The 23,407-nt window shown below is 51.3% G+C and overlaps 1 protein-coding gene across 1 annotated transcript in view; it reads left to right on the top strand.

The window, feature by feature from the left end:
- Nucleotides 1-23,407, top strand: part of DDC (dopa decarboxylase) — a 67,190-nt gene that overhangs the window by 4,611 nt on the left and 39,172 nt on the right. Inside the window, exons 2-6 of the mRNA XM_065884337.1 lie at nucleotides 7,936-8,164; nucleotides 10,237-10,350; nucleotides 12,438-12,557; nucleotides 20,850-20,984; nucleotides 22,781-22,924. Coding sequence (XP_065740409.1) covers nucleotides 7,964-8,164; nucleotides 10,237-10,350; nucleotides 12,438-12,557; nucleotides 20,850-20,984; nucleotides 22,781-22,924 — 714 coding nt within the window. The 5' untranslated portion in view covers nucleotides 7,936-7,963. The remainder of the gene's footprint in view (nucleotides 1-7,935; nucleotides 8,165-10,236; nucleotides 10,351-12,437; nucleotides 12,558-20,849; nucleotides 20,985-22,780; nucleotides 22,925-23,407) is intronic.

Raw genomic sequence — 23,407 nt, 5'->3', positions numbered from 1 at the left:
TACAGGATATTGAATATAGTTCCCTATGCCATACAGTAGGCCCTGGTGTTTATCCATTCTGTATATAATAGTTTGCATGTGCTCATCCCAAACTCCCAGTCCATCCCTCCCACGCCCCTCCCCCTTGGCAACCACGAGTCTGTTCTCTATGTCTGTGAGTCTGTTTCTGTTTCATCGATAAGTTTACTTGTATCGTTTTTTAAGGTTCCACATACAAGTGATATTGAAATGGAACAGGACCCTACGGTTCTTGCCCCACGTCCTTAGCCTGACTTTTGTCTGGGGAAAAACTTTAGGCAAAGGGTAAGTTTAATCAGAGAAGTGAGAAAATGCAGAAACAGAGGAAAACAAAGGAGACCAAATCATAATAGTTTAGTCATTAAGCATAGTCAAGGACTTTTAGTTCCTCCTGAAGGGCTAAAACGACTATATACAATTCTGAGCCATGTCCCGCGAGCCGTCTTATAGATACTGAAACCTCCACCAGGTGGAAGAAGTTAACTACGTGATGACCAGGCTGTAGGCATGACATAAGCTGCCACAATTCCGAGAATTGGCCTCAAAGGAATGAAAACAAACCGACCCTGGAACTGAAGCTTAACTCTACCTAAAACAGTCAGGATGACACTGGTCAGGCCGCCGATGACCAATTTCAAGGTGCCCGTCAGAGCTGCCTGTGCTGTTTCTGCATGTAGCCCGCTCCCTCAACCTATAAAAGCTCTTGCCCACTGGTTGTAGGAGGGAGGGAGTCAGCCTTTGGACAGCTGACTTTCCCCCCACCCCAGCCGCCCGGTTGCTGGCATGCAAAATAAAGCAAACTTCGCTTTCCACCAACCTGGCCTCGTTATTGGCTTTTGAGTGGTGAGCAGCTGGACCCCACTTTCGGTTACAATATGTGATATTTGTCTTTCTCTGTGCGACTTACTTCACTTCGTGTGATAATATCTAGGTCCATCCACGATGCTGCAAATGACATTATTTCATTCTTTTTCATGGCTGAGTAGTATTCCACTGTAGCTGTGTACCACATCCTCTTTATCTTTTCATCTGTCGACGGACACTTAGGTTACTTCCATGTCTTGGATGTTGTAAATAGTGCTGCTATGAACATAGGGGTGCACGTATCTTTTTGAATTAGAGATCTGTCTGGAAATATGTCCAGGAGTGGAATTGCTGGATCATATGGAAGTTCTATGTTTAGTTTTCTGAGGAGCCTCCATACTGTTCTCCATAGTGGCTGCAGCCATTTACACTCCCACCAACAGTATAGGAGGGCTCCCTTTTCTCCACACCCTCTCCAGCACTTATTTCTCGTAATGCTGACCATTTTTTAAACCAGTGAGAGAGCCTGTATTTCAACGAGAACACCGCAGTTTAGGTAAAGCAACTGTATGAGTGGAAGAAAGTGGTAAGTGTACGTGTGCGTGCCCGTGTGTTCTACGAGGTACCGGGCTAACGGTTGCAGTGACAAGTGGCAGCACCTTGGCTTAAGGAACAGACTGCTTGGCAGGACACATGGGCTCTGCCTCAGCTCTGCCACCACTGGCTTCACACCTGGGAAGAGCCTAAACACCTCTTCCTCCTGTAAAATGAGGGTAGCAATAGCACAGACGTAATAACGCATGCAGTGAGTTAGGGTAGCCCGTTTGGGTCTCTATTCCTATCTCTCCCTGCCCCACCCTCAGGCCCCCACAGGCTGTGTTTCCCCGGCTCCCAGGACACCTGGATCCTGGTAGCCTTTTGCCAACGGGAGGCTCTGGTGGGAGGTTGAAGGGCAGAGGTATCCACCTCCTTTGTGACGCTGGCTGTCTCCTCTGCGGTGCCAGCTCCTTCTGGGCAAGGCTGACCAAGTTGCAGCTTTGCACAAATGACCCGGGTACCCTTGTCCCTAAGGCTCCTAAAGACGTCACTGTTAACTAGAGTCTTAAGAGGGACAAAAGATCTTAGAGGGGTGGGTTTTTTGTTTGTTTGTTTGTTTGTTTTGAGGCAAGTTAACAGACTGTCTTTTTTTTTTTTTTTTTTTTCCCCCCGGTACGCGGGCCTCTCCCTGCTGTGGCCTCTCCCGTTGCAGAGCACAGGCTCCAGATGCGCAGGCTCAGCGGCCATGGCTCACGGGCCCAGCCGCTCCGCGGCGTGTGGGATCTTCCCGGACCGGGGCACGAACCCGTGTCCCCTGCATCGGCAGGCGGACTCTCAACCACCGCGCCACCAGGGAAGCCCCAGACTGCCATCCTTATCGTTAGAAAGCTCTCATTGTTAGACACTTCCTGACCATCCCGGTTAGAAACGTTTCTCCCGTTGGGTTTATTTATGCTCTTTGTGCCCACAGAGAAGGTGTTCATCAAGAAACCAGTCGATTCAGGGGAAAATCAGCCAGTTTCGTTTTGCGCCTGGATTGATAACTTATGTGCCTGAGGTTAAAAACAAGAGACAAGGCCTCACAGTCCCAGAGCGAGAAGTGTTTTTTGAAACATAAATTACAGTTTATTTTTCCTGGAATAGCGTAAAAAGAAAATGTAAACACCTCTTTTTATCCAGATAGAGAAGGAAAAGCAGGAAATGTTGAGTGAAGGGCCCAATGTCCCAGGGTTTGAAACGGGAGCAGCGCTTGTCTGTACCGATAGGCAGGACCGTGGGCAGGCACAAAGCATCTTGATTCTGGTCCTCTGTGCCCCCGGAGGGGTGGCCTCACTCAGACCCTCATACACTGGGTGTGGCTGGCCCTGTGCTGACAGTGCTGGTGTGCAGTCCCCACACAAGCTCTGCACTGAGGCCATGGGCACCAGTCCCACCACCTCCACTGCCAGGGAAGCATCAGCCAGAGCCTGGTCTGGGTTCTTGCCAAACACCTGTGGCAAAGGTAGGGTTCCAGGGGTCCGGAGAGGGGGATATTTCCAGCCAGGACCACGGGGACTGCTGGGGCCAGAGCAGAGGGAAGCCCAAATCCAAGATGAACTTCCGGGGCCAAGACTGGGGAAACTGAGTCAGTTCTGAGCCTGCAGGGTTAGAGGCTTGGCATGAACTGAACACCTGAGGCCCGGGGTTGCGGGGGGGAGCGGGTCAGGATTCCCTGGGGAAGGGGCCCATTGTTCTTGAGCCGTGATTGTCCCCTGTGGCTTTTTTGTGGCAGGTATGTGATGGGCTGTTGGCTTAGAGGTAGAGAGTAGGATCTAATATACCATATGTCAGAAACACAACGTTCCGAGGACAAAAAGATTTTCCGTTCATTCACTGGTTCATGTGCTCATTCATGTATTCATTCCTCGTTGAGCAAACATTCATAGCGCTAACTGTGGCCCAGGGTCTGATTCGTCCTGAGAAAGCACAATGAAGAGTTGAGGACTCTGCTTGGAGAAGCCAACACTTAGCAAAGGATGTCGGTGGAATGATAAAGTACAAAAATGAATGACCCCCCCAGGTCAGCCAGGAGGTCCAAGGGCCTGCAGTGGGGTTCATACCTCCCCGAGCAGGTGGGGCTCACCAGGCACTTGCGTGTCCCACAGGGGCTGCACGTAAAGTACCGTGGCTGTAGCTGCTGGCGGAGGCTACGATCAGATTATGTCAACAGGCGCCGTTTCAAGGCCTGGAAAGATATCAGTCATAACCTTTATCATCATCTACATCTTTCAGCCAATATTTGCCCAGCTTGGAGGCATGAAATATCAAACAGCTCCAAAATGAACACAAGATTCTCTGTGGCTTTGCACCAAAAGCCTTCTGGAAAGGTCTTTGTGGGAAAGAATTGACAAATAAATGACAGAATGATTCGAAAATAATAATTAGGTCTTATCTCACAATTTGGTAGTATTTCTTTGCGGGGGGCAAGTTGGTGTGTCTGTCAGTTTATTTTTTTCACGAGGCATCCCGTTTTGGCCATCGGACTCTTGCATTCCCATTAGAAGGAAGCAGCTGATACTCCAGGAACCCAAGCAACTTTCTTAATTTTTGCACAGCTCCTCCCCTGAGGCTTCAGCTTGTGCAGTGCAGGTGCTACCCTTTAATAGGGCAAACAGAGGTCGCGCGGATACTTGCTCTAAAAGGCATTTTAAATAGTCATACACAAGGAAAAAATCACAAAGAAGCAGATCCTGAGATGTGACTGCATAAAAATTAAAATTCTTATAGGTTGGAATAAAATTAAAAGCAAAACTAGGTCAAATAAAAATGAGGAAAATGTCTGCAAAATATATCACACACTTAGGGTGCAAGTATTTATTATATTAGAGCTCTTGCAGTTAAATAAGAAAACATCTAACACCCTAGCAGAAAAGAAGGCAATTAACAAGCAATTCGTAAAAAAGGAAATACAAAGAAGTGTGAGAAAACTATTTGACCTCATTAATCAAAGTAAAATGAAATCATGAATGCCTGCCAGACTGGCAAATCTTAATATGTATCTCGAACCCTAGTATAAAGCTAGGGTTCTCTCACACTCCCTGTGGAAGAGTAGTTTGGTAAAAATATGTTCTGGGGACAAGTTTGGCCATATAATCTTAACACGCTAAAATATATATCTCTATAATAATTTGTTCTAAAGAAATTATAAGATAAATGCTTTTTAAAGAAAATTTTAACAGAAAATAAAGTGTGCAAAAATAAAAGTATGAGGTTGTATATTTCAGTGCTTTATAGAAAATCTAACAACTAACGTGTCGAATGCTTATTTTGTGCCTCTACTCCTTAGCCGTTCCCACGTACTTACCTAATTATCACAAAAAGATTTACTTGAGGTAGAACTTTATTACGGTGTTTGTTTTCAGTTGAGGGAAATGAGGTTTTTACTGCAGTGGCATCCCTGTCAGGCTGGGCAGAGCCTTTCAGTTCTTGATCATGAAGGGGTGGCCACTGGGCTACACCAACTCTTCCCACTAACGTAGGTGAGAACCGGAAATGATGTAAATGTTCAACAGTAGTCATGCACGTCCTGAATATAGCACATTCGCACCGTGAAACACCACGCAACCGGGAAAAATCATGCAATCGAAAAGTATTTATCAGCGTGGGAAATGTACTCGTAATTGCTTTGTGAAAAAAACAAGCTAGCAAAAAGATCTGCCATTTGATGCAATTTTGGTTGAATTTGAATCAAGTCAACTAAAAATACTTCAATTTGAGGTAAGACCCAGTTTCACTCTACGTGTGACGTTTGACATAATCAGAGTCATTCCAAGTGAAAAATTCATTTCGAAGCCTGCAGACCCAGGGAATTATAAACCTGAAGCTGTATGTATAAAGCTTCACAGCTTTGCACTAAGAGCCTTTGGAAAATCTGGGCATGATGTTTTGAAAGACAAGCTTCCTTGGCCTGCAGCTTATGAAACACAAAGGTGCGATGGAAACTCAAAGACTCACTTTGGTTTTTCTCATGCTGTTATTTTAGCATTCGCCGTTGCTATGATTTCAAATTGTATCCTATATTGTATCCAGTCCCTGTCACCGGGGCATTCACTACCCCCAAACAATAATATGGAAATGGGGGTTTGGTCCAGTCACTGACCTTGAGGAAACCTGGAACCTTCCGTGGGATGGCTTCCATGCTGTTCATGGAGAACATCTGAACAAAGAACAGTGAAGAGAATTCTGAGAGAGGAAACATACTGTCAAGCTGACTCCCTTTGATGAAGACTCCCTCCTTGGTCAAACCCAGTCAGGCTCCAATGAACCCTCTTCCTGAGTAGGTCCCCACTTCAGTGAGTTGAGCCCAGCTGTAACAGAGAATCACGCGAAGTTGGTTTCTCGAGGAAGCCTCTACCCTTGGGATACAGTCCAGATCACCTTCCTCCACCTGGACACCCAGCCAAGCTGCTCTTAGTGTTGTCCCATCTGTTCCCTAACCCTACCTGTCAGCTATACATCCCCACTGGCCCTTGTGATATCGGGAGACAGTCTCCCTCCCCTATGGCAATAGTCTTGAATAAAACCTGTCTTGGAGTGTTTAACATTAAAATCGTCAAAAAGCAAAGCAAAGCAAAGCAAAGCAAAAACAAAGCAAAGTAGTACAGACAGTGGGAAGCAATGGAAGAAGCATTGGGAACATGATACGAAGATCAGCGTTTATGCTAATTACAGTGGAGGTAGAATCGCCCCCCAGCGCTTACTCCCACAGGAAAATTACTCTTGACTTACGAAGTTTTGAACTAGGGGAGGAATTCAGAGATGCATCCCTGGCTTAGCACACAATTGTCTCATAAATATAAGAAACAATCTAGAAGGGTGTGTGCCAGAATTTTGAGTGGTGGGATTCTTTTTTTTTTTTTTTTACCTTGCGGTACGCGGGCCTCCCACTGCTGTGGCCCCTCCCGTTGCGGAGCACAGGCTCCGGACGTGCAGGCTCAGCGGCCACGGCTCACGGGCCCAGCCGCTCCGCGGCATGTGGGATCTTCCCGGACCGGGGCACGAACCCGCATCCCCTGCATCGGCAGGCGGACTCTCAACCGCTGCGCCACCCGGGAAGCCCGAGTGGTGGGATTCTTGATGAATATTTTTCTGTGTGTTGTCCAAGTTTCCTGTTTTGAAAATACAGTCTGTGCTTATTATTCCCAGATTTTCTGTATGCAGGCATCACTCTTTGCTACAATTCATTCATAATCCCCACGTCAGTAGTCGTGGTGCTTTCGTGATCACTCATGGATGATACATTTGAGTTGCCCAAATGCACTTGCTCCCAGCAGAATCTAACAAGGCAATGCTCTGCCTGGTTGTTTCAACAAGCGGGTCTATTTAGTGCCACGTTTTTGTGTTATTCTTGGTTATTTGACTATTTTAAATGGCCCCCAAATATAGTGCTGAAGTGCCTTCTAGGGGTCCTACATGCAAGAAGGCTGCGATGTGCCTTAGGGAGAAATCACATTTGTCTGATAAGCTTCATTCATGAGTCAGAGAGCTGTTGGCCAGGAGTCCGAAGTTCATGAGTCAGTGCCTATTAAATAAAGTGTCTTTAACAAGAAACACATAAAAAAGATTATGTATTGATTGATTGACAAAAGTGTGACCAGAGGGCTTCCCTGGTGGCGCGGTGGTTTAGAGTCCGCCTGCCGATGCAGGGGACACGGGTTCGTGCCCCGGTCCGGGAAGATCCCACGTGCCGTGGAGCGGCTGGGCCCGTGAGCCGTGGCCGCCGAGCCCGCGCGTCCGGAGCCTGTGCTCCGCAACGGGAGACGCCACAGCAGTGAGAGGCCCGCGTACCGCAAAAAAAAAAAAAAATGTGACCAGAAACGCACAGGAATGTAACCTTGCATATTTCCCCGGGAAAGGGCCAGTGTTTGCTAATTCGTGGAGACTTTATAGAATGTTACTACCACAGGGCACCAGGATCACCTGTACATTGTTATGTGATGAGGAAAGAAAGCACGAGTTTTGAAAAGCGGGTTGTATGCAGGGGTGTGGTTCCATCTGGTGTTGGAGTCAAGATAATAGAAGCAGACTCACTGATGGGGGTTGTACAGCCTGGGCCCTGGTCTGAGTGCTGTACTCAGGCCACGCCATTGCCTTCATAGCTTCCGGAGAGATCAGCACACTGTCATATGCTCTTCTCAGATAAAGAGAGAGGCTCAGGGAGTCTCTGTCCCACAGCTAGTAGAGAGCAAGGTAGGACTTGGACCGAGGCTTGTTATTAAAGCTGGGATGGACCATAGACATTCATGTGTGCCCTGGTCCATTTCACGGATGCAGGTAGAAAAAAACGAGACGTGGCATTGTCTTCAGCTGAGTCGCCGGCGAATAGCACAATAAACACTTTGCTGCCGTCTCCAAATCCAGGGTCATTTCCACCCCATCCAGACAAGGAAGGAGACTGCTGTCGGCTTGGGGTCTGGTGGACTCCAGGGTGTTTGGGTCTCCACCCAGGCAGCCCCAGCTGTCAGCTTGCTTGGAACTGCCCTGCTCCAAGTGAGACCTCATCACGTTTGCAGACTGGTTTCTTTTCTCTTTGTGCAGGTTTTGCCTCTGAGGAAGCCCGGTCACCATGAATGCACATGAGTTCCGCAGGAGAGGGAAGGAGATGGTGGATTACGTGGCTGACTACTTGGAGGGCGTCGAGGGGCGCCAGGTGTACCCCGACGTGGAGCCTGGCTACCTGCGCCCCCTGCTCCCCACTGCTGCTCCTCAGGAGCCAGAAACATTTGAGGACATCATTAAGGACGTCGAGAAGATCATCATGCCAGGGGTAAGCCTGTGTCCAAGATCGGAAAACAGGAGGGCTAGGTGCTAATTTAATCTTGACACTGACTGGGCGTCAGGGCAATTCATATGAATTGTTTCACCTAATCCTCACAACCATTTCCTTGGATAGAAACTTTTTTATTTCTATTTTATAACTGAGGCAACTGAAGCCCAGAGAGGTCGGGTGATAAGGCCGCACAGCTAGTAAGTGACGGAGCCAGGATTACAACCCAGATCGTGTGGGCTCCAAAGGCAGCGACTGTGCTTTCCCCCCAGCCCCGCAGTTCGTCACCGAACCGACTTGGGTCCGCTCACCCACATGCAGTAAAGCCGATCTACCGACACCAGGTTGTGGCGAAGGAAAGTGCGGTGTTTACTGCAGGTGCCAAGCAAGGAGTCCTGGACAGCTAATGCTCAAAAACCCCGAGCTCCCTGATGGGTTTCAGCAGAGCATGTTTAAGGCCAGGTGAGGGAGGGGAGTCCCCGGTTAAGTCATCAGCTAGTGCACAGTTCTCTGATCGGTTGATGGTGAGGTAATGGGAATTCCCAGGCGCCAGTAGGTCTGGGGGCTATGTGGTCATGGTCATCAGGGAGTTAATTTTCTCCATTTGGTGAGGGTTTTAGCATTGGTAAAATAACTCAGGAAATATGAGCATCAGATACTGTTATCTGGGTACTTCAGAGAGGAGCCACAGCCGAGGACGTGGGGGAGGGGTCTGTCCCGGGAAGGCCCCATGGGGTCCTGCTCTCCTACAAGGTTAGACCCCTACCCCGAGACCCTGCTAGGTGAGAGAGTCGTCACATGACTGTTGAGGAAGTGAACCCCTGGGGGCTGGTTTCAAGTTAATTGCTCCAAATAAAGCACACGCTTACTATTTTGTGTTCAGTAGAGGGGAGATCACACGTGTGGAAGAAATGTTTCCTTTATTTTACGTGAGAACATGGGCTGCGTGGTGCTGCATCCTCTTTGAGGCCAGTGTGCCTCGGTGTGGGGTGTGCCAGGGGCCGCAGACAGGAGTGGGGAGGACCCAGGACAGTTGTCCCCACAAGAGTCACTTGGAAGGGAGCAGACAGCTCCAGTTCAAAGGAAACTGCACTGCGGCTTCATGCTCGCACGATGAGGTGTTCCCTGCCCAGGACTCGCCTAAAAGCATGTTCACTGCTGTGGCAGGAGGGCCAGACCCACAGCCCTACCCTCTCATCTGCGGTCAGGACCCCGGGGCCTGGGATCTCAGGACCTGGGGCTCAGGGTGCAGAGCCCCTGCCCACGGGGTACTGGGCCTCCGGCCTCAGCTCTCTGATAAGTCCCTCAAGCCCAGCTCCCCTCTCTCGTCCTCCCTGGAGTTCCCGTGACCTTTGTGCTTTGAGCTGAGCACAGGATTCTGGTTCTCGCCGGCCGGGAGGTTGTCTGTGCGGACACGAGAAGCCGCGCAGCATCAAATCCCTCCCAGGAGTGTGGTTAAATGTCAGGCCCCGGGCTGTAGCGCATCCACTTCTCACGGGGCTGAGGCTGGGCGTCCGAGGTCAAGGTGCCTGCAGATTCCCCTCCTGGGAGGTTCTCATCCTGGCCTCTCCTCCCTGCGGGGGTGAAGTTAGGGGGGCCCACCCTCACCATCTCATCCTACCCATCACCTCCCAAAGGCCCCAGCCCCGGGCACATCGCACAGGGTTAGGGCTTCAACACAGGAATTTGGGGACACACACTACAGACCATGACGGGGGCGCAGGGAGACTGTGGAACCCGGAAGCTTTGCTCCATTAGCAAGGAAGGGATTGTACGGGAGAGTGAGGGGGCAGCAGTAAGGCGGCTAAAGAAACCTCAAAAATCAGACCTCTTTTTTTTTTTTTTTTTTTTTTTTGATATAGACTAGTTTTTGGAGTACCTTCAGGAACAATCTCGTAACAGGAAGAGATGGGGCCTCAGGGGCAGACCCCTCACTGGCACGTGCTCCTGGCCAGGATTTAAAGCAGGCTTGTTCTGAGAGACTTGGTTGGCCATGGCAAACCCAGCGCCCTGGGTCCCCTGCCCCCGGGGCCGGCCTCCCTGGCCCCAAGTGACCGCCATGTCCCGTACAGGTGACCCACTGGCACAGCCCGTACTTCTTCGCCTACTTCCCCACGGCCAGCTCGTACCCGGCCATGCTCGCGGACATGCTGTGTGGGGCTATCGGCTGCATCGGCTTCTCCTGGGTGAGTGTCGGCAGGGGCTCCCTGGGGGTCCTGCACGGGGACGCGCAACCAGGACTCAGTGGGTGAGCAGGTGGCGGTGCCCCCGCAGGAGGGAGGTGGACTCAGCCCTGGAGGAGGGGGGCCTCATGAGGGCATTTGGGGAAAGAGAGGGGGAGTCATGTCCACATGCAAAAGCCGGTTCTGCACAGCGGTGTGTTTAGAGGTACTTGGCTTGCATTCAACCCGCAGCCACGGCCCTGGAGCTTCTGCAGCCCCAGCATGTCTCCCAAGCAGAACAGGGATCTCTGTACAATCTGCAGTCTGAGAAACACTTCTGCCCTCGTCCCATCCCCTCTGTTCTCGGCCACGCCTGCTGTCCCGAGAGAGAGCCCAGCCCAGCGTAACGGGAAAGAGTCCTGCCTTCCCAAATGCAGAGCGCTCGGAAGGAGGGCTGCTTGCTGACTGCACCCAGGACCCCAGGGCTGCCCACACGCTGGGACTTCTCCCCAGGCCAGCGTCTGCTCTTGGCCTTTTGGGTCCAGAGTGCCTGCCTACTTGCTTGTGCCTTGGAGCCGAGTGGACTCATGACTCCTGCCTGAGGCCTGCAGGAGATGTGGGTTCCTGAACGCACGAGCAGAGTTGCCCGCTGCCCCTGCCACCTTCCCCTTGCCCCCAGCTCCCCACTTCCACCCCCCACTGCTCCTCTTTAGCCTGGGGTCCGCAGTTGCTGGGGGGGTGGGCCTCGGCGCCCCAAGGAGCAGGGTCGGAGGGTCACCCCCGGGTCCTGCTGCAGTTCTCCGCGGCCGCCCTGTGTGGCCTCGGGGACCTTCCACTGTCTGGGCTGAGCACACCCTCCCCTAAAGGACATTCCTTACATCAGACACCGCAGCAGATTCCACTCAGCTCTGCCACTCCAGAGCCATCCAAGGTGAGGATAGCATCTTTCCAACTATGTCTGTCCTTCCCGAGGACAGTCTGATGGTCTGGGGCCTTGGAGGGCTTTCTTGCTGTCTCTAAGGTGTGCTGGCCGAGCCCCGGGTTCTACACAGCGAGGAAGGTCCCCGTGCCTGGAGCCGGGCTCGGCCAGGATGGAGTGGGACCCTCCGCGTGGGGCTGGCCAGCAGTGCATGGGGAGCTGGAGAGCACTCGGACCACCACAGTGAGACCCACGTGGACGGGAGGTCCGTCCACTCTCCGGCGGAGTCTGGGGCCAAGCCGCCCCCCACCCCCACCCCGAGCGTGGAAGGCAGGATCAGGGGCCTGCGGGAGGTCCCGGGGCTGCACCTCCTCTGCTCAGCCCATCTCACTCCTCCCACTGTGACTGCAGACCAGGGTCCACCAGGGAGCCTTTCTGGCTCCTTCTGTAAACAGGTGGCTGAATGAGCTCCCTGTGCGGGCCCAGTGCGGCTGGGGAGCGGGTCATCGCGATGGTCACTGCCTTCCTGCCCAGGCATCCTCCTCGAGTCACCGTCAAAGAGCATGTTTGACACCTCTTGGGGGCATTTGAACAGCATCTTGGATTGGGAGAGTTTAGTCTGGGTGGGATTCAGTGGAAGATTTTCAGCAAGACCTGGGCCCTTGCTATGGCCCCAGCCCTTAGAGGTTTCTGTTGGCAAAGCGTGGGGTGACGTCAGCGTCAGAGGTGACGTCAGCAGGGACCCGTGCCTACGGGTGAGGCATGTAGAGACATGCAAACCTCTGCAGGCAGTGACCTTGGACTTCCAGAGGCCGACCTGGGCCCCCGGGGATGGTGGCTCCTTCCATGCTTCTCCAGGTGCCGGGGTCGGGGGGCGGAGCAGAAGGTCACGTGTGCCGCTCTCAGCACCAAGTTCCCCCGCAGTGGTCCTCGGTGATGCCTTGGGGTTGCTGGGGGGCAGAGTCCAGCCTCTGCCGCTGCTTCTCCGGGAAACCTGTGATGGGAGAGCCCACCTTCAAAGGGGTTCCCACCCAGGGAAAGGCCTTTTGAAAATGTTGAGAGCTTTTTGCTAAATCGACCCATCAAAGGGAGGGGAGTAAAGAAGCCTCCCTGTTTGTCACTCCGCTGGACCCCAAGCTGGCGGGAAGCTGAGGGCGGCCAGCCTACGGCTCACCCCCACCTCCCGCCGCAGGCTGCCAGCCCAGCGTGCACAGAGCTGGAAACAGTGATGATGGACTGGCTGGGGAAGATGCTGCGGCTGCCTGCGGTGTTCCTGGCTGGAGAAGCTGGAGAAGGGGGCGGAGTGATCCAGGTAAGGCACAGAGGGCGGGGGCGGAGTGATCCAGGTAAGGCACAGAGGGCGGGGGTCCCACCTCTGGGGTGCGCGGGCTCCCGGAAGGCGGACAGCAGCAGCTGGGCAAGAGGCCCTTGAGCTTCCTGTGTCCTCATGTTTCTCCTGGAGGATAAGCAGGGCTGAGCCTTAGGAAAGCTCTGGATCTGGATTTGGATCCCCGAGCCAGGCCCCTCTTTAGGGTGGGCAGAGTAGTGGCTATCGCTTGGCTGGTGCATAGCAATAAAAACAACAGTGGAGGGCTTCCCTGGTGGCGCAGTGGTTGAGAGCCCGCCTGCCGATGCAGGGGACACGGGTTCGTGCCCCGGTCCGGGAGGATCCCACATGCCGCGGAGCGGCTGGGTCCGTGAGCCACGGCCGCTGAGCCTGCGCATCTGGAGCCTGTGCTCTGCCACGGGAGAGGCCACAACAGTGAGAGGCCTGCGTACCGCAAAAAAACAAACAAACAAACAAACAAAAAACAACAGTGGAGATTTGCGTGGTTCCCCATTGCCCGCCAATGTGCTGGAGCACTTCCCAGGCCTGGACTCAGTTCTCACAACGCTATGATTAGGGGCCATCTTAAGATTCCCATTTTACAGGTGAGGAAACTGAGGCTCAGAGCAGTCAGGGAACTTGCCCATTGGTTCCCAGCTGGTAAGTTCTAGAGCCAGGGTTTGAGCCTACACCCGTGTGACCGCCACTCAGGGCCATCCTCAGTGGCAGAGGCTACTAGAAACGGCTGCACCTATGGGAACCCACCGTTCACCTAAAGATGCTGCCTTTTCTATGAGCTGATTGAATTCACTCTTCACCTGACATGTGCCTTTGAGCGCAACTACGTGCCAGAGGGCCCATCAGGGGACAGGACACGCACAATGACCGTCACAGTGGAACACCTGCGGCACAAATGCCACTAAGAAAACTTGGAGTTCTTGGCTTTCTTCTTTTCTAGTAGGGAAGAGGGATGTTCCTAAACCCACCGCCCTCCCAGGGAAAGCAACCTTTACTTTGGAATTTCCTTTTTCAGACACCGTCTTCTCTCTAAGAATCTGTCATGGCAGTTGTGATTCTGTCCACTCAACGATGAGAACTGAGGCCCGGATGCCTCAGTGTGAGGTCACCTGCCGGGGTGGCCAGATGTGACAGGATGCGAGCCCCAGCCTCCAGGCCCGAGGCTGCTCAACCGACCAGGGTTTTTAAACTCCCATGCGTTTATTTTCTGACAAACCTATTATCTTACAGTTCTGTAGGTCGGGAGTCTGAGGTGGATCTTACTGGGCTACAATCAGGGTTGACAGCTTGGAGGTTCTGTCCTTGCCTTTTCTAGTTTCTAGAAGTTTCCCGCATTCCTGGACCATGGCACCTCCTCCGTCTTCAAGGTGGCTGTGTTGCATCTCTCTGACCCTTCTTTCATGGCCACCTCTCCCTCTGACCACAGATGAGAAAGGTTCTTCATGTTTCAGGATGCATGAGATTAGATCAGGTCCATGCAGATAATCTAAAATAATCCCCCCTCCCCTCCTGTCAAGGTTCTCAAATTAATCACATTGGCAAGGTCCCTATTCCTTGTCAGGTAGAGAGTCACAGCTTCCAGGCTGAAAGCATGACATCTTTGGGAGGCCTTATTCTCCCAAACACAGGCAGTACGGCTCAGGGCCAGGGAGGGAGTCTTCCTCTACCCTCACAGATTCAGATTCAACAAGTCTTAGGCGGGCCCAGGAATTAGCATTCTAACCTGCACGTCGGGTGATTCTGATGCAGAGATGCTGACTGGAGGCTGGGGCTCGCATCCTGTCACATTTGATAAATAAGCCTTGTGCTGTGACCCATGGCTGAGTTCTCTGTGACCCACGGCCTATTTACTCTCTCAAAGTAAATCTTTTGTCAGATTTCTTATGTTTATGGTGGGATGCCTGAGGTGACGATGGGTAGTGAGACACGTCAGCACAGGGCAGGTGTTAGTGGTAGACAGGCTTCTCATAAGGGATATGATATAGGTTGGTTCAGTTGGAGTCCTGGCTAGCATGCTCGGATTCATAAAAGCGACGGTCAGGAGGAGGGTTTGATGATGAAGTTGGCTGTGTGTCATTCTGGCATGTAGGGATTGTGGAATGCTCCCAGGATTAGGATGGTTTCGAAGATGTTTATGATGATATTGGCAGATTCTCTAGGAAAAACAGGGCCAGTGGGCCTGCTGCATGGTCCTCGCTGAAGCCAGAGAAGAATTCTCCCTCTGTCAGATCGACCGGGGCCCGGTGGTTTCTGCCAGCGTGGAGATAAATCACATCATGGCTCCAGAGTGTGCTGGGAAGATCAGTCACAGATGCTCTTGCGTAATGATTATGCTTGAGGGCGTCACCGATCCGTTTATCAGTAGGACTGATAAGAGGATAACTGCTGTGTCACCTCATATGAATCAGCACCCCCCCCCCCCCGCCCCGTCTCTGTCCCCTCCTACCTCACCTCTTTGGTTACAGCACTTTCCCTCCTACATCAGCGATTCTGAGTGGGGCTGATGAGAATGAAGCATCAGCCATGAGTAAGAAAGTTTCCCTACGATGCTGTGAACGGGACTTAGACGTAGCGGCTACGATGATTTTTCTCACAGCTGCAAACATTTCAGCCACCCTGGACAGTTTTCTGCTGGTCAGAGGTGACGCAGCCTGGGCAACCTTGGAAAAACCACACACAAAGATTTGAGTTCTCAGCTGCTTCCAGCTTTAGGGAGGGGACTGCTGTACGTGGCCCCCTTCCACCCCCCCACACCCGCTCCCCGTCAGTCAGCTGCATCTCACCTTGCAGTGGGGAGGGGTTCCAGTCCTCAGCACATGGGTCCTGATGCTCTGGGGCTCCACTGCCAATGGAGAGCAGAGCCCGGCTGTGGGCAGAACAGAAAGTGGCCATAGTAAGAGCAAGAGAGGGGCTGTGATGGGGGCCTTGGTGTTGAATTCTATTCGACTCAGTTCCGGGCCTGGGGGTCATCTGATAGTTCATGACAACCTGGACCTTGCAGTAAACTTACTTTTTCTTTGTAATTCCACACATTTTGCCAAGATCTACTTTGTTCCATCTGTGCTGTTCATCTTGACCCCAACCCCCAGCATCCGGGAAGCCCTATTAATCCGGGACTCAGCTCTTCCCTCACCTGGGGACATTTTAGTCATCGCCTCTGGGCCACTTCACTCTGTTTTTCAGGAGCGTCCATTTTCCACGGATTGGGTACCTCTTCCATAATTTCTAACTTTCTATTTTTTTTTGTTGTCATTTTCTCTTATGTATTTTTTGGGGACTTTTGCATGGTTTTTTCTACATCATCGTCTCCATTTTCCACACTGCCAATTGATTGCCTTCGATGTCAATTTTGGTTCCGTTATTCCACTTAAGAGTATCATCCCCTTTCTACCTATGAAAACTAGACATCCATTAGAAAAATGGAAGAGACGCGGAAACGCGGAAACATTTAGGGGCAGCTTCCTTCCAGTGTCATTTTAATACCGATGTGTTTGTGTGTGTGTGTGTACATATATGTGTACATAATATAAACAAAACTGGGATAATGCAACACATCATACAGATTTTCTGTGTGGTGTTTTACTTACTATTTTCTTGTGAGCATTTCCCATTGTTTAAATAGTCTCTGAGAATATTATTACTGCATGATTTTCTATGATATGTCACAATTTATACAAATAGGAGATACAGTATATACATTGTGTCACATCTTTCACTCTTGTAAATCATATTTCAAAGGACACTCTTTAGGATGAAGGTTAACAATCTCCTAAGAAGATCCTCAGCTTTCTGCTGGGGCTCCCCTGGTTGAGTCCATATTCACCACACATGCTCCACCAAAAATCAAAATCAAACAAAAAAGTTTTTCTGGGTCACTAGAGATTATAACTAAAATAATTTCACATTCAATTCTTTTCAGCAGCCCAAGCTGATTCCTCTAGTTTGATACTTCTCAAAAATCTTAACAACTACCCTGTCAATCAAGGTGCGTGTATTATAATAATAGCTACTTTGTATCGCACACCCACTCTGAGCTAGGCTGTGTTTTAGTTTTATTTCTTGTGTTCAATGTGCTCATTTTTCAACCTCCAAATATTTATCAGGCTTGATTGGATTATCAACAACCTTTTTCATAGATGAGGAAACCGAGGCCCAGGAACGTCACGCATGGGACCCAAGGGCAGGAGCTATTTAGAGGCAAGGCTGGTGCACATGTGAGCTGGACCCACGAGTGTTCCACCAGCCTGTCCCTGACCCTTTGCTTGGGTGAGTGTGCAGAGGTGGGCGTGCTGCCATGGGCCCCATCTTTAAATGATCTCTTCTTTGAAAGACAATCCCGTTCTCCAGAAATAGCAGAAGCCCCGGCATTTGGTTATAGGAATAATTCTGACATCACTCAGCCCAGGATTCAATTGAGTCCCCCTTGGAGCCCACCCACCCAGTATGAGGCAGGAATCCCGCCCTTGCCACTGACAAGGCTGATTGTCTGTAATTTGCGAGGTCCTGGAGCGCCTGAGCCTGCTGACAGACGGGGGGCCCGGATGCGGGGATGCGGGGGGAGCCCCTCAGAGGCGTAATCACAGCTGCTGGGCGTCGGCACCGTGACGGGCGTCTGCATCAAACGGCAAATCATCCTTTGATCTGGACAAACGGGACCATGAAAATGGTCGCTTAATTGGGTTTGAAAGCTCTCTTGGAAGAAAAGCCCATTTCCCGCCGTGTATGGGGTGACACTTGAAAACCCAGAAGATGAAAGGACATTTCTGCTCCCAGCATTCACAGCCGAGCGGCCGCGCTCACCGTGTTTCTTTCTGCCTCCTAGCGGCTTTGCCATGGCAACCTTTGTCTGAGGCAGGAAAGCAAAGGTATCATTACTCGGCCCAGATCTCCTCGGCCCAGATCTGCTTCCCACAGAGGCCTGGAGACCGGCTCGTTCTCCTGTCCCGGTCCCCGAGCCATGACACTTATGGATGCCTGGCTGACGATTTTTTCACTGGGCAGTTTTTTGTTTGTTTGTTTTGAGTTTTATTTTCAATTCTTCTTGTCAACACATCTCCTTAATGCTGACTCCATTTAGTGAAACTTCCTTTAGAAGTGTGTAATGACCCTTTCAGCTATAACTATCCCTGTTAATATTTTTTTTAATATTTTTTAATTCCACATATATGTGATACCATGTGGTATTTGTTTTGCTCTGTCTAGCTTATTTCACTTAGCGTAATGCCCTCTAGGTTTATCCATGACAAGGTTTCCCCTTTTTCTGTTAAGGCTGAAAAATATATATTTATACATATATATATAATCACATTTTCTTTACTTTTTTTTTTATTATTAATTTATTTATTTGCGGTACGTGGGCCTCTCACCGTTGTGGCCTCTCCCACTGCGGAGCACAGGCTCCAGACACGCAGGCCCAGCGGCCACGGCTCACGGGCCCAGCCGCTCCGCGGCATGTGGGATCCTCCCGGACCGGGACACGAACCCGTGTCCCCTGCATCGGACTCTCAACCACTGCGCCACCAGGGAAGCCCATGGTCATCTTTACTGTCATTACTCTGAATTCTTTTTCAGGTGGATTGCCTATTTCCTCTTCATTTTTTTGGTCTTGGAGGTTTTTACCTTGCTCCTTCATCTGTGACATATTTTTTTGCTGTCTCATTTTTTTTTCCTTTTTTTTTTTATGAGTGGGGTTGTATTCCTGTCTTACTGGTTGTTTGGCCTGAGGCTTCCAACACTGAATTTTGCAGGCTGTTGGGTGGAGCTGTGTCTTGGTGCTGAGATGAGGACCTCCTGGAGACCTCACTCTGATGAATATTCCTTGGGGTCTGACGTTCCCTTTTAGTCCAGTGGTTTGGACTCGGAGCTCCCACCGCAGGAGCTTCAGCCCGACCCCTGGCTTGTGAACCAAGATCCCACAAGCTGTGTAAGGGTGGCCAAAAAAAAAAAAAGAGAGAGAGAGGAGAATGATAACAAAGTAAAAAATAAAATTAGACTAGGAAACTAACAGGTATGTTAGAAAAAATTAAAAATAAAAATATAGATGAAACAACTGAAGCTAAAACAGAACCACAATAGTAAAAAAGAGGAGAATAAAAGGTGGAAAAGGCCTTGGCTGTGGAGGGCGGGGCCAAAGCAAGGGCGAAGTTTGGGCAGTGGGCGGGGCCTATGCTTAGGACCCACAGGGCTGGAAAAGGCCGGGGGGGTGGGGGCTTAGGCTCAACAGAACAGAAGGGGCTCAGACGTTCCTCCAGCCTCTGTTCTCAGAGGGCGGGGGACCCCACCTGGGAGCCCAGCAGGCTTCCTGGGTTCGAGTGGACATGGCAATCACCCTCCACTCCTCTCCTGCTCCTCCGGTCCTGGAGGGCCCCTCCCACCTGCCTCTCCTGATCTTCCTGGCCTCCCTCCTATGCCCCCAGGACCCACATGGCATGGAGCGGGCTTTGGAGGGCAGGGCAGCAGCCTGGGAGCTCAGCAGGCTCCCTGAGTCCGAGTGGGCGGGGCAAACGCCCTCCGCTCCTCTACTGGTGGGCCCCTCCCGCCTGCCTCTCCTGTTCTCTCTGGCCTCCCTCCTACGTCCCCAGGACCAACCCAGCCCGGAGGGGACCTCTGAGGGCGTAGAACCTGGTCCGAGAGCCAGGCAGACTTCCCCGGCCGATTAGGCAGGGAAAAAGTTGGGTGCACTCCCCCCTGATCTGAGCCCCCCCAAGGGTCCCTCCAGGCATGGGAACCCCTACCCCCTCTCAGCCACCCCTCAGGGGCACTGGTCCTGTCCAGCCTCCACTTCTCCTCCCCCCCTCAGTCCCCCCACGTGCTACTGGTTCCCTTGGGGGTTCTGCCCATCTCCGTGGGCGTCGGGATCCCCCACCAGCATCCAGCAGCCACCCTAGTTGTGGGGAGACGTGAACTCTGCGTCTTCCCACACCGCCATCTTGTCTCCGCCCCCCTCCCCTAAAATCTTATAAACCTCATAGTCAACAAAACTCTACCTTTAAAATTTTTTCTTTCTAATGGTAATACTGTTCAGCTCCTGGTTTCTTCCAGGATTTACTAAGATTCCATGATCAAGAGCAGGGGGAACAGGAAAGTTGATTATAAATGTGGGGAGGTTCCTGCCGGGCAGATGTGGGCTCACTCCTAACCATCCCACTCCCTAGCTGCTGATTTGGGGCAAGTTACCCTCTCTGAGCATAGTTTCCCACCCTAAGATGATAAAATTTAGAAATGGGACTATTTTGCAAATTAGCTGGGCTAACACGATGGGTGCTGAATCCATATTCTCTTTCACCTCCTCCCACCCTCAGAAGAGTGAATTTTGCATCCTTCTTGACTACTTCGCCAAAATAAGTTGTCGACATTCGTTGTGTTAGCTTGCTAAGGCTACCGCAACAAACAACCACAGATGGGGCAGCTTAAACAACAGACATTGATTGTCTCACAGTCGGAGGCTGGACGTCTGAGGTCGAGGTGGCAACAGGGCTGATTTCCCAGAGGCCTCTGCCCTTGGCTGGCAGGCGGGCATCTCCTCCCTGTGTCCTCATGTGGCCTCTCCTGCGTGCGTGTGTGCGTGTGTGTGTGTGTGTGTGTGCGTGTGTGTGTGTGTGTGTGTGCACGTCCTTGGCTCCTCTTCTTACAAGGACATCAGCCAGGCTGGATCAGGGACCCTCTAACTTAGTGACCCCTTTATAGATCTTGTCTCCAAATATGGTCATGTCCTGAGGTACTAGGAGTTAGGGCTTCAATGTATGAAATTTTGGGGGACACACTTCAGCCTGTACCATCAGTGACTGAGGAAAATCCTGCAAGGCAATTTTTGAGTCTCAAAGAAGAGGAATCCCATTTACAGAAACATACAGATTTATCTGTCCACGTTGCTGTGCACACAGAGCTGGGCTGAGAGCTGTGCCCTGGGCCCCATCTCCTCCTCTTCCCGGGGAAATGGGACAGCACCTCCTGGGTAGACCAGGAGGCGTCCGCGGGAAAGTGCCTGTGAAGTGGGCCCAGTGATGCCTGGTACGCGCCGAGTGCTCAAACATGCGGGAGGTTATCGTATGAAAAACAGACAGAGCAACGTTGAATTGATAATAAGAGCTGCAGTGGCAGTCACAGGTGTGAAGCCTTTTCCCGTTGAAAGGAGAGTGAACTTGGCAATTTCAGATGCATCTTTTAAGAAAATACGGGGACCCCAAATTGCATCTCCCAAGTTTAAGATGATTCCCTGGCTGTACTTAGAAGCTCATTTCGACCTTTTCTTTGATTTAGGGAAGTGCCAGTGAAGCTACCCTTGTGGCCCTGCTGGCCGCTCGGACCAAAGTGACACGATGCCTGCAGGCTGCCTCCCCGGGGCTGACACAGGCCACCATCATGGAGAAGCTGGTGGCCTACGCATCTGACCAGGTGGGTGTGGTTGCCCGGAGCCCCATGGAGCCTCACAGGGCAGAATGATTGGTGTGGTAGCAAGTCAAAACCCAACCAAGCTGTGCAGCATCATTTCCAATCCAAGAACAGTTCCCCAGGGAGACCTATGCTCAAGACAAGGTGTGGGCTGCAGGTGGGAACTTAGTAGATCAAGTTGAAAAGAAAATAAACGTACCATGAGGTCACCGTGACCCCACTTGCACCTGCTCGTGTTGAGGTCATCTGGCTGCCTTCAGAGCAGAGCTGTGGAGACTCACGTGGGACGTGGGCTCAGAGACCTGGACTCGCATCCCAGCTCTGCTGTTTCAATTTCTGTGATCTCAGGCTCATGACGTCAATTCTCTGAGCCATTATTTTTAACCATCAAACAGGGCCCAAAGCGCCTGTCCCCTCATAATGCAGCTCTGCCAGCTGGTGGCTGAACTAAGATGAAGGATACAGTGGTGCTTTGTAAGGTTTCGAGAACTCTGCAAATCGGGGCATCTAGCATGTGGTCAATTCCAGTGACCAGCCCACTTAAAAACGGTTAAAAACAAAAGCAAAACCGAATTGTGTGAGAAGGAACAGGAGGAAGGAGCACTGAGCAGTAGCTCCATGAGTGAAAGTGTAGTCAAGGGGGCACTGAAAAGTGGTACCACTGAAGGATTTGGTTCCACAAGGAATAGCTGATTTAGCTCTGCTGACATAATATTTGTAACGAATTTCTTAAGCCAGGCATTTCAACTGTGACAACTTTGTTCTAGTTAATAAATACGTGTAGCCGGAAATCAACACAACACCTATATTTTGATGTTTAATCAGGAGTACTGTCTCTGTGTGTATTCTAACTCTAGGCACTAGAGCTCCCTGCACGTCAAGAAAACTATTCACTTCCTTTTCCATCTCCCTGGTTTCCCAGAAAGACACGAGGAGACTTGAAGAAAATGCACGTGTAGGTGTTCAGTGAACCTAGGCTGAGATAAGTTGCTATGAACGTTAGGGTGTAGCCTTTCCCAATAGGGTTTCCATGAGGGAATTTCGCCCCACAGAAGTGATTTGTGATGCTTCTAGATTCTCCCAAGGATGGTGCATGGCTAGTACCGTCCTAGGTGATGGCAGTCAGGTGGGTTCCTTACATCCACTGGACGGCCATGGGCTCTAGGACGCAATTCTTCCTCAGCTCTCAGGCAGGTTCCCCAGGAGCGGGACCTTATGCGAGGCTTTAGGGGTTCACTGTTTATTCAGTGGTGCTTTCCGGGGAATCCTGTAGGAGTTAGGGAAGCAGAATGGGCAGCGACGGAGCAGAAGCAAGGATGTGGCCTCTGAGACAGTCACCGCCTGTAGAATGGAATCTACACTTCAGGAGAGCCTTAGCCCCCGGGAGCACGGGGTCAAGGTGCTGGTTGTAAATTAATAACCTGATCGTCTCACTCCTCACCTGAGGTTAAAGAGGACACACAAACCATGAGGAGAACTACTTCCGAGAATTGTCTTACGTTTCACAGACGATTTTAGAGCCTCAGAGGGAAAGAGTAGGAACCGGAGCTTATTGAGTGCCCTTATTAAGGACACACCATTACGTGTCATTATCCCAACTATGCTTTCAAATGGGCACTCACTGCTTCACTAGAATTCAAACCAATGGATGAAAACACCCCCGGTACTGCCGAGCACTTCTCGCTCTAAGTGTCTGAATCATTAAACTGGGAAGCGGACCTGAAACAGCTCCAGGCCGGAAGGTGGGGGGCAGGAGGGCTGTGAGCTGCCGCAGACTCTACCCCTGCGCTCTCTTGCAGGCACACTCCTCGGTGGAAAGAGCCGGCTTGATTGGTGGAGTGAAATTAAAAGCGATCCCTTCCGATGGCAAGTTCGCCATGCGAGCTTCCGCCCTGCAGGAGGCCCTGGAGAGAGACAAGGCCGAGGGCCTGATTCCATTCTTCGTAAGTTTGTGTGGCTCCACGGGGGTGTCTGCGCCCGGCAGGGGTGGGCCCGCGGTGGCAGGGCCCGCGGTGACAGGGCCACTTTCCAGGCTGCCGCGGTGGTCACATGCCAGGTGGTACTCAGGTCAGCCCGCCTCTCCTTGAGGGTGGCTGGAGCAAAACTCCATTTATTTTTCCTTCCATTTGTGTGAATCTCAGAAACGAGTAACACCAGAGAACCCAGCCTGGAGGATGCTGCAAAGCCGAGAAGCCTTGCTTCCGCTTCCTGTTAAAAATGACGCCGTAGGGTGGCCCCTTGACATGGTAGATGCATGACGGACATCCGAGTGAGCCGAATTAAAAATAAAACACACTTCCCACCTAGATTGGTGTCCTCAGTAGATGCTAAGAGGCGTCATTTGCGAGAGGTGTATTGCAAGCAAGCAGTGACTAATTAAAATACAAATAAATAGGATATAATTAAAATATCTAACTAGCCAAATA

Source organism: Phocoena phocoena, chromosome 9, assembly GCF_963924675.1.
Source record: "Phocoena phocoena chromosome 9, mPhoPho1.1, whole genome shotgun sequence".
Classification (NCBI taxonomy): domain Eukaryota; kingdom Metazoa; phylum Chordata; class Mammalia; order Artiodactyla; family Phocoenidae; genus Phocoena; species Phocoena phocoena.
This window is presented reverse-complemented; position numbering and strand designations above follow the sequence as displayed.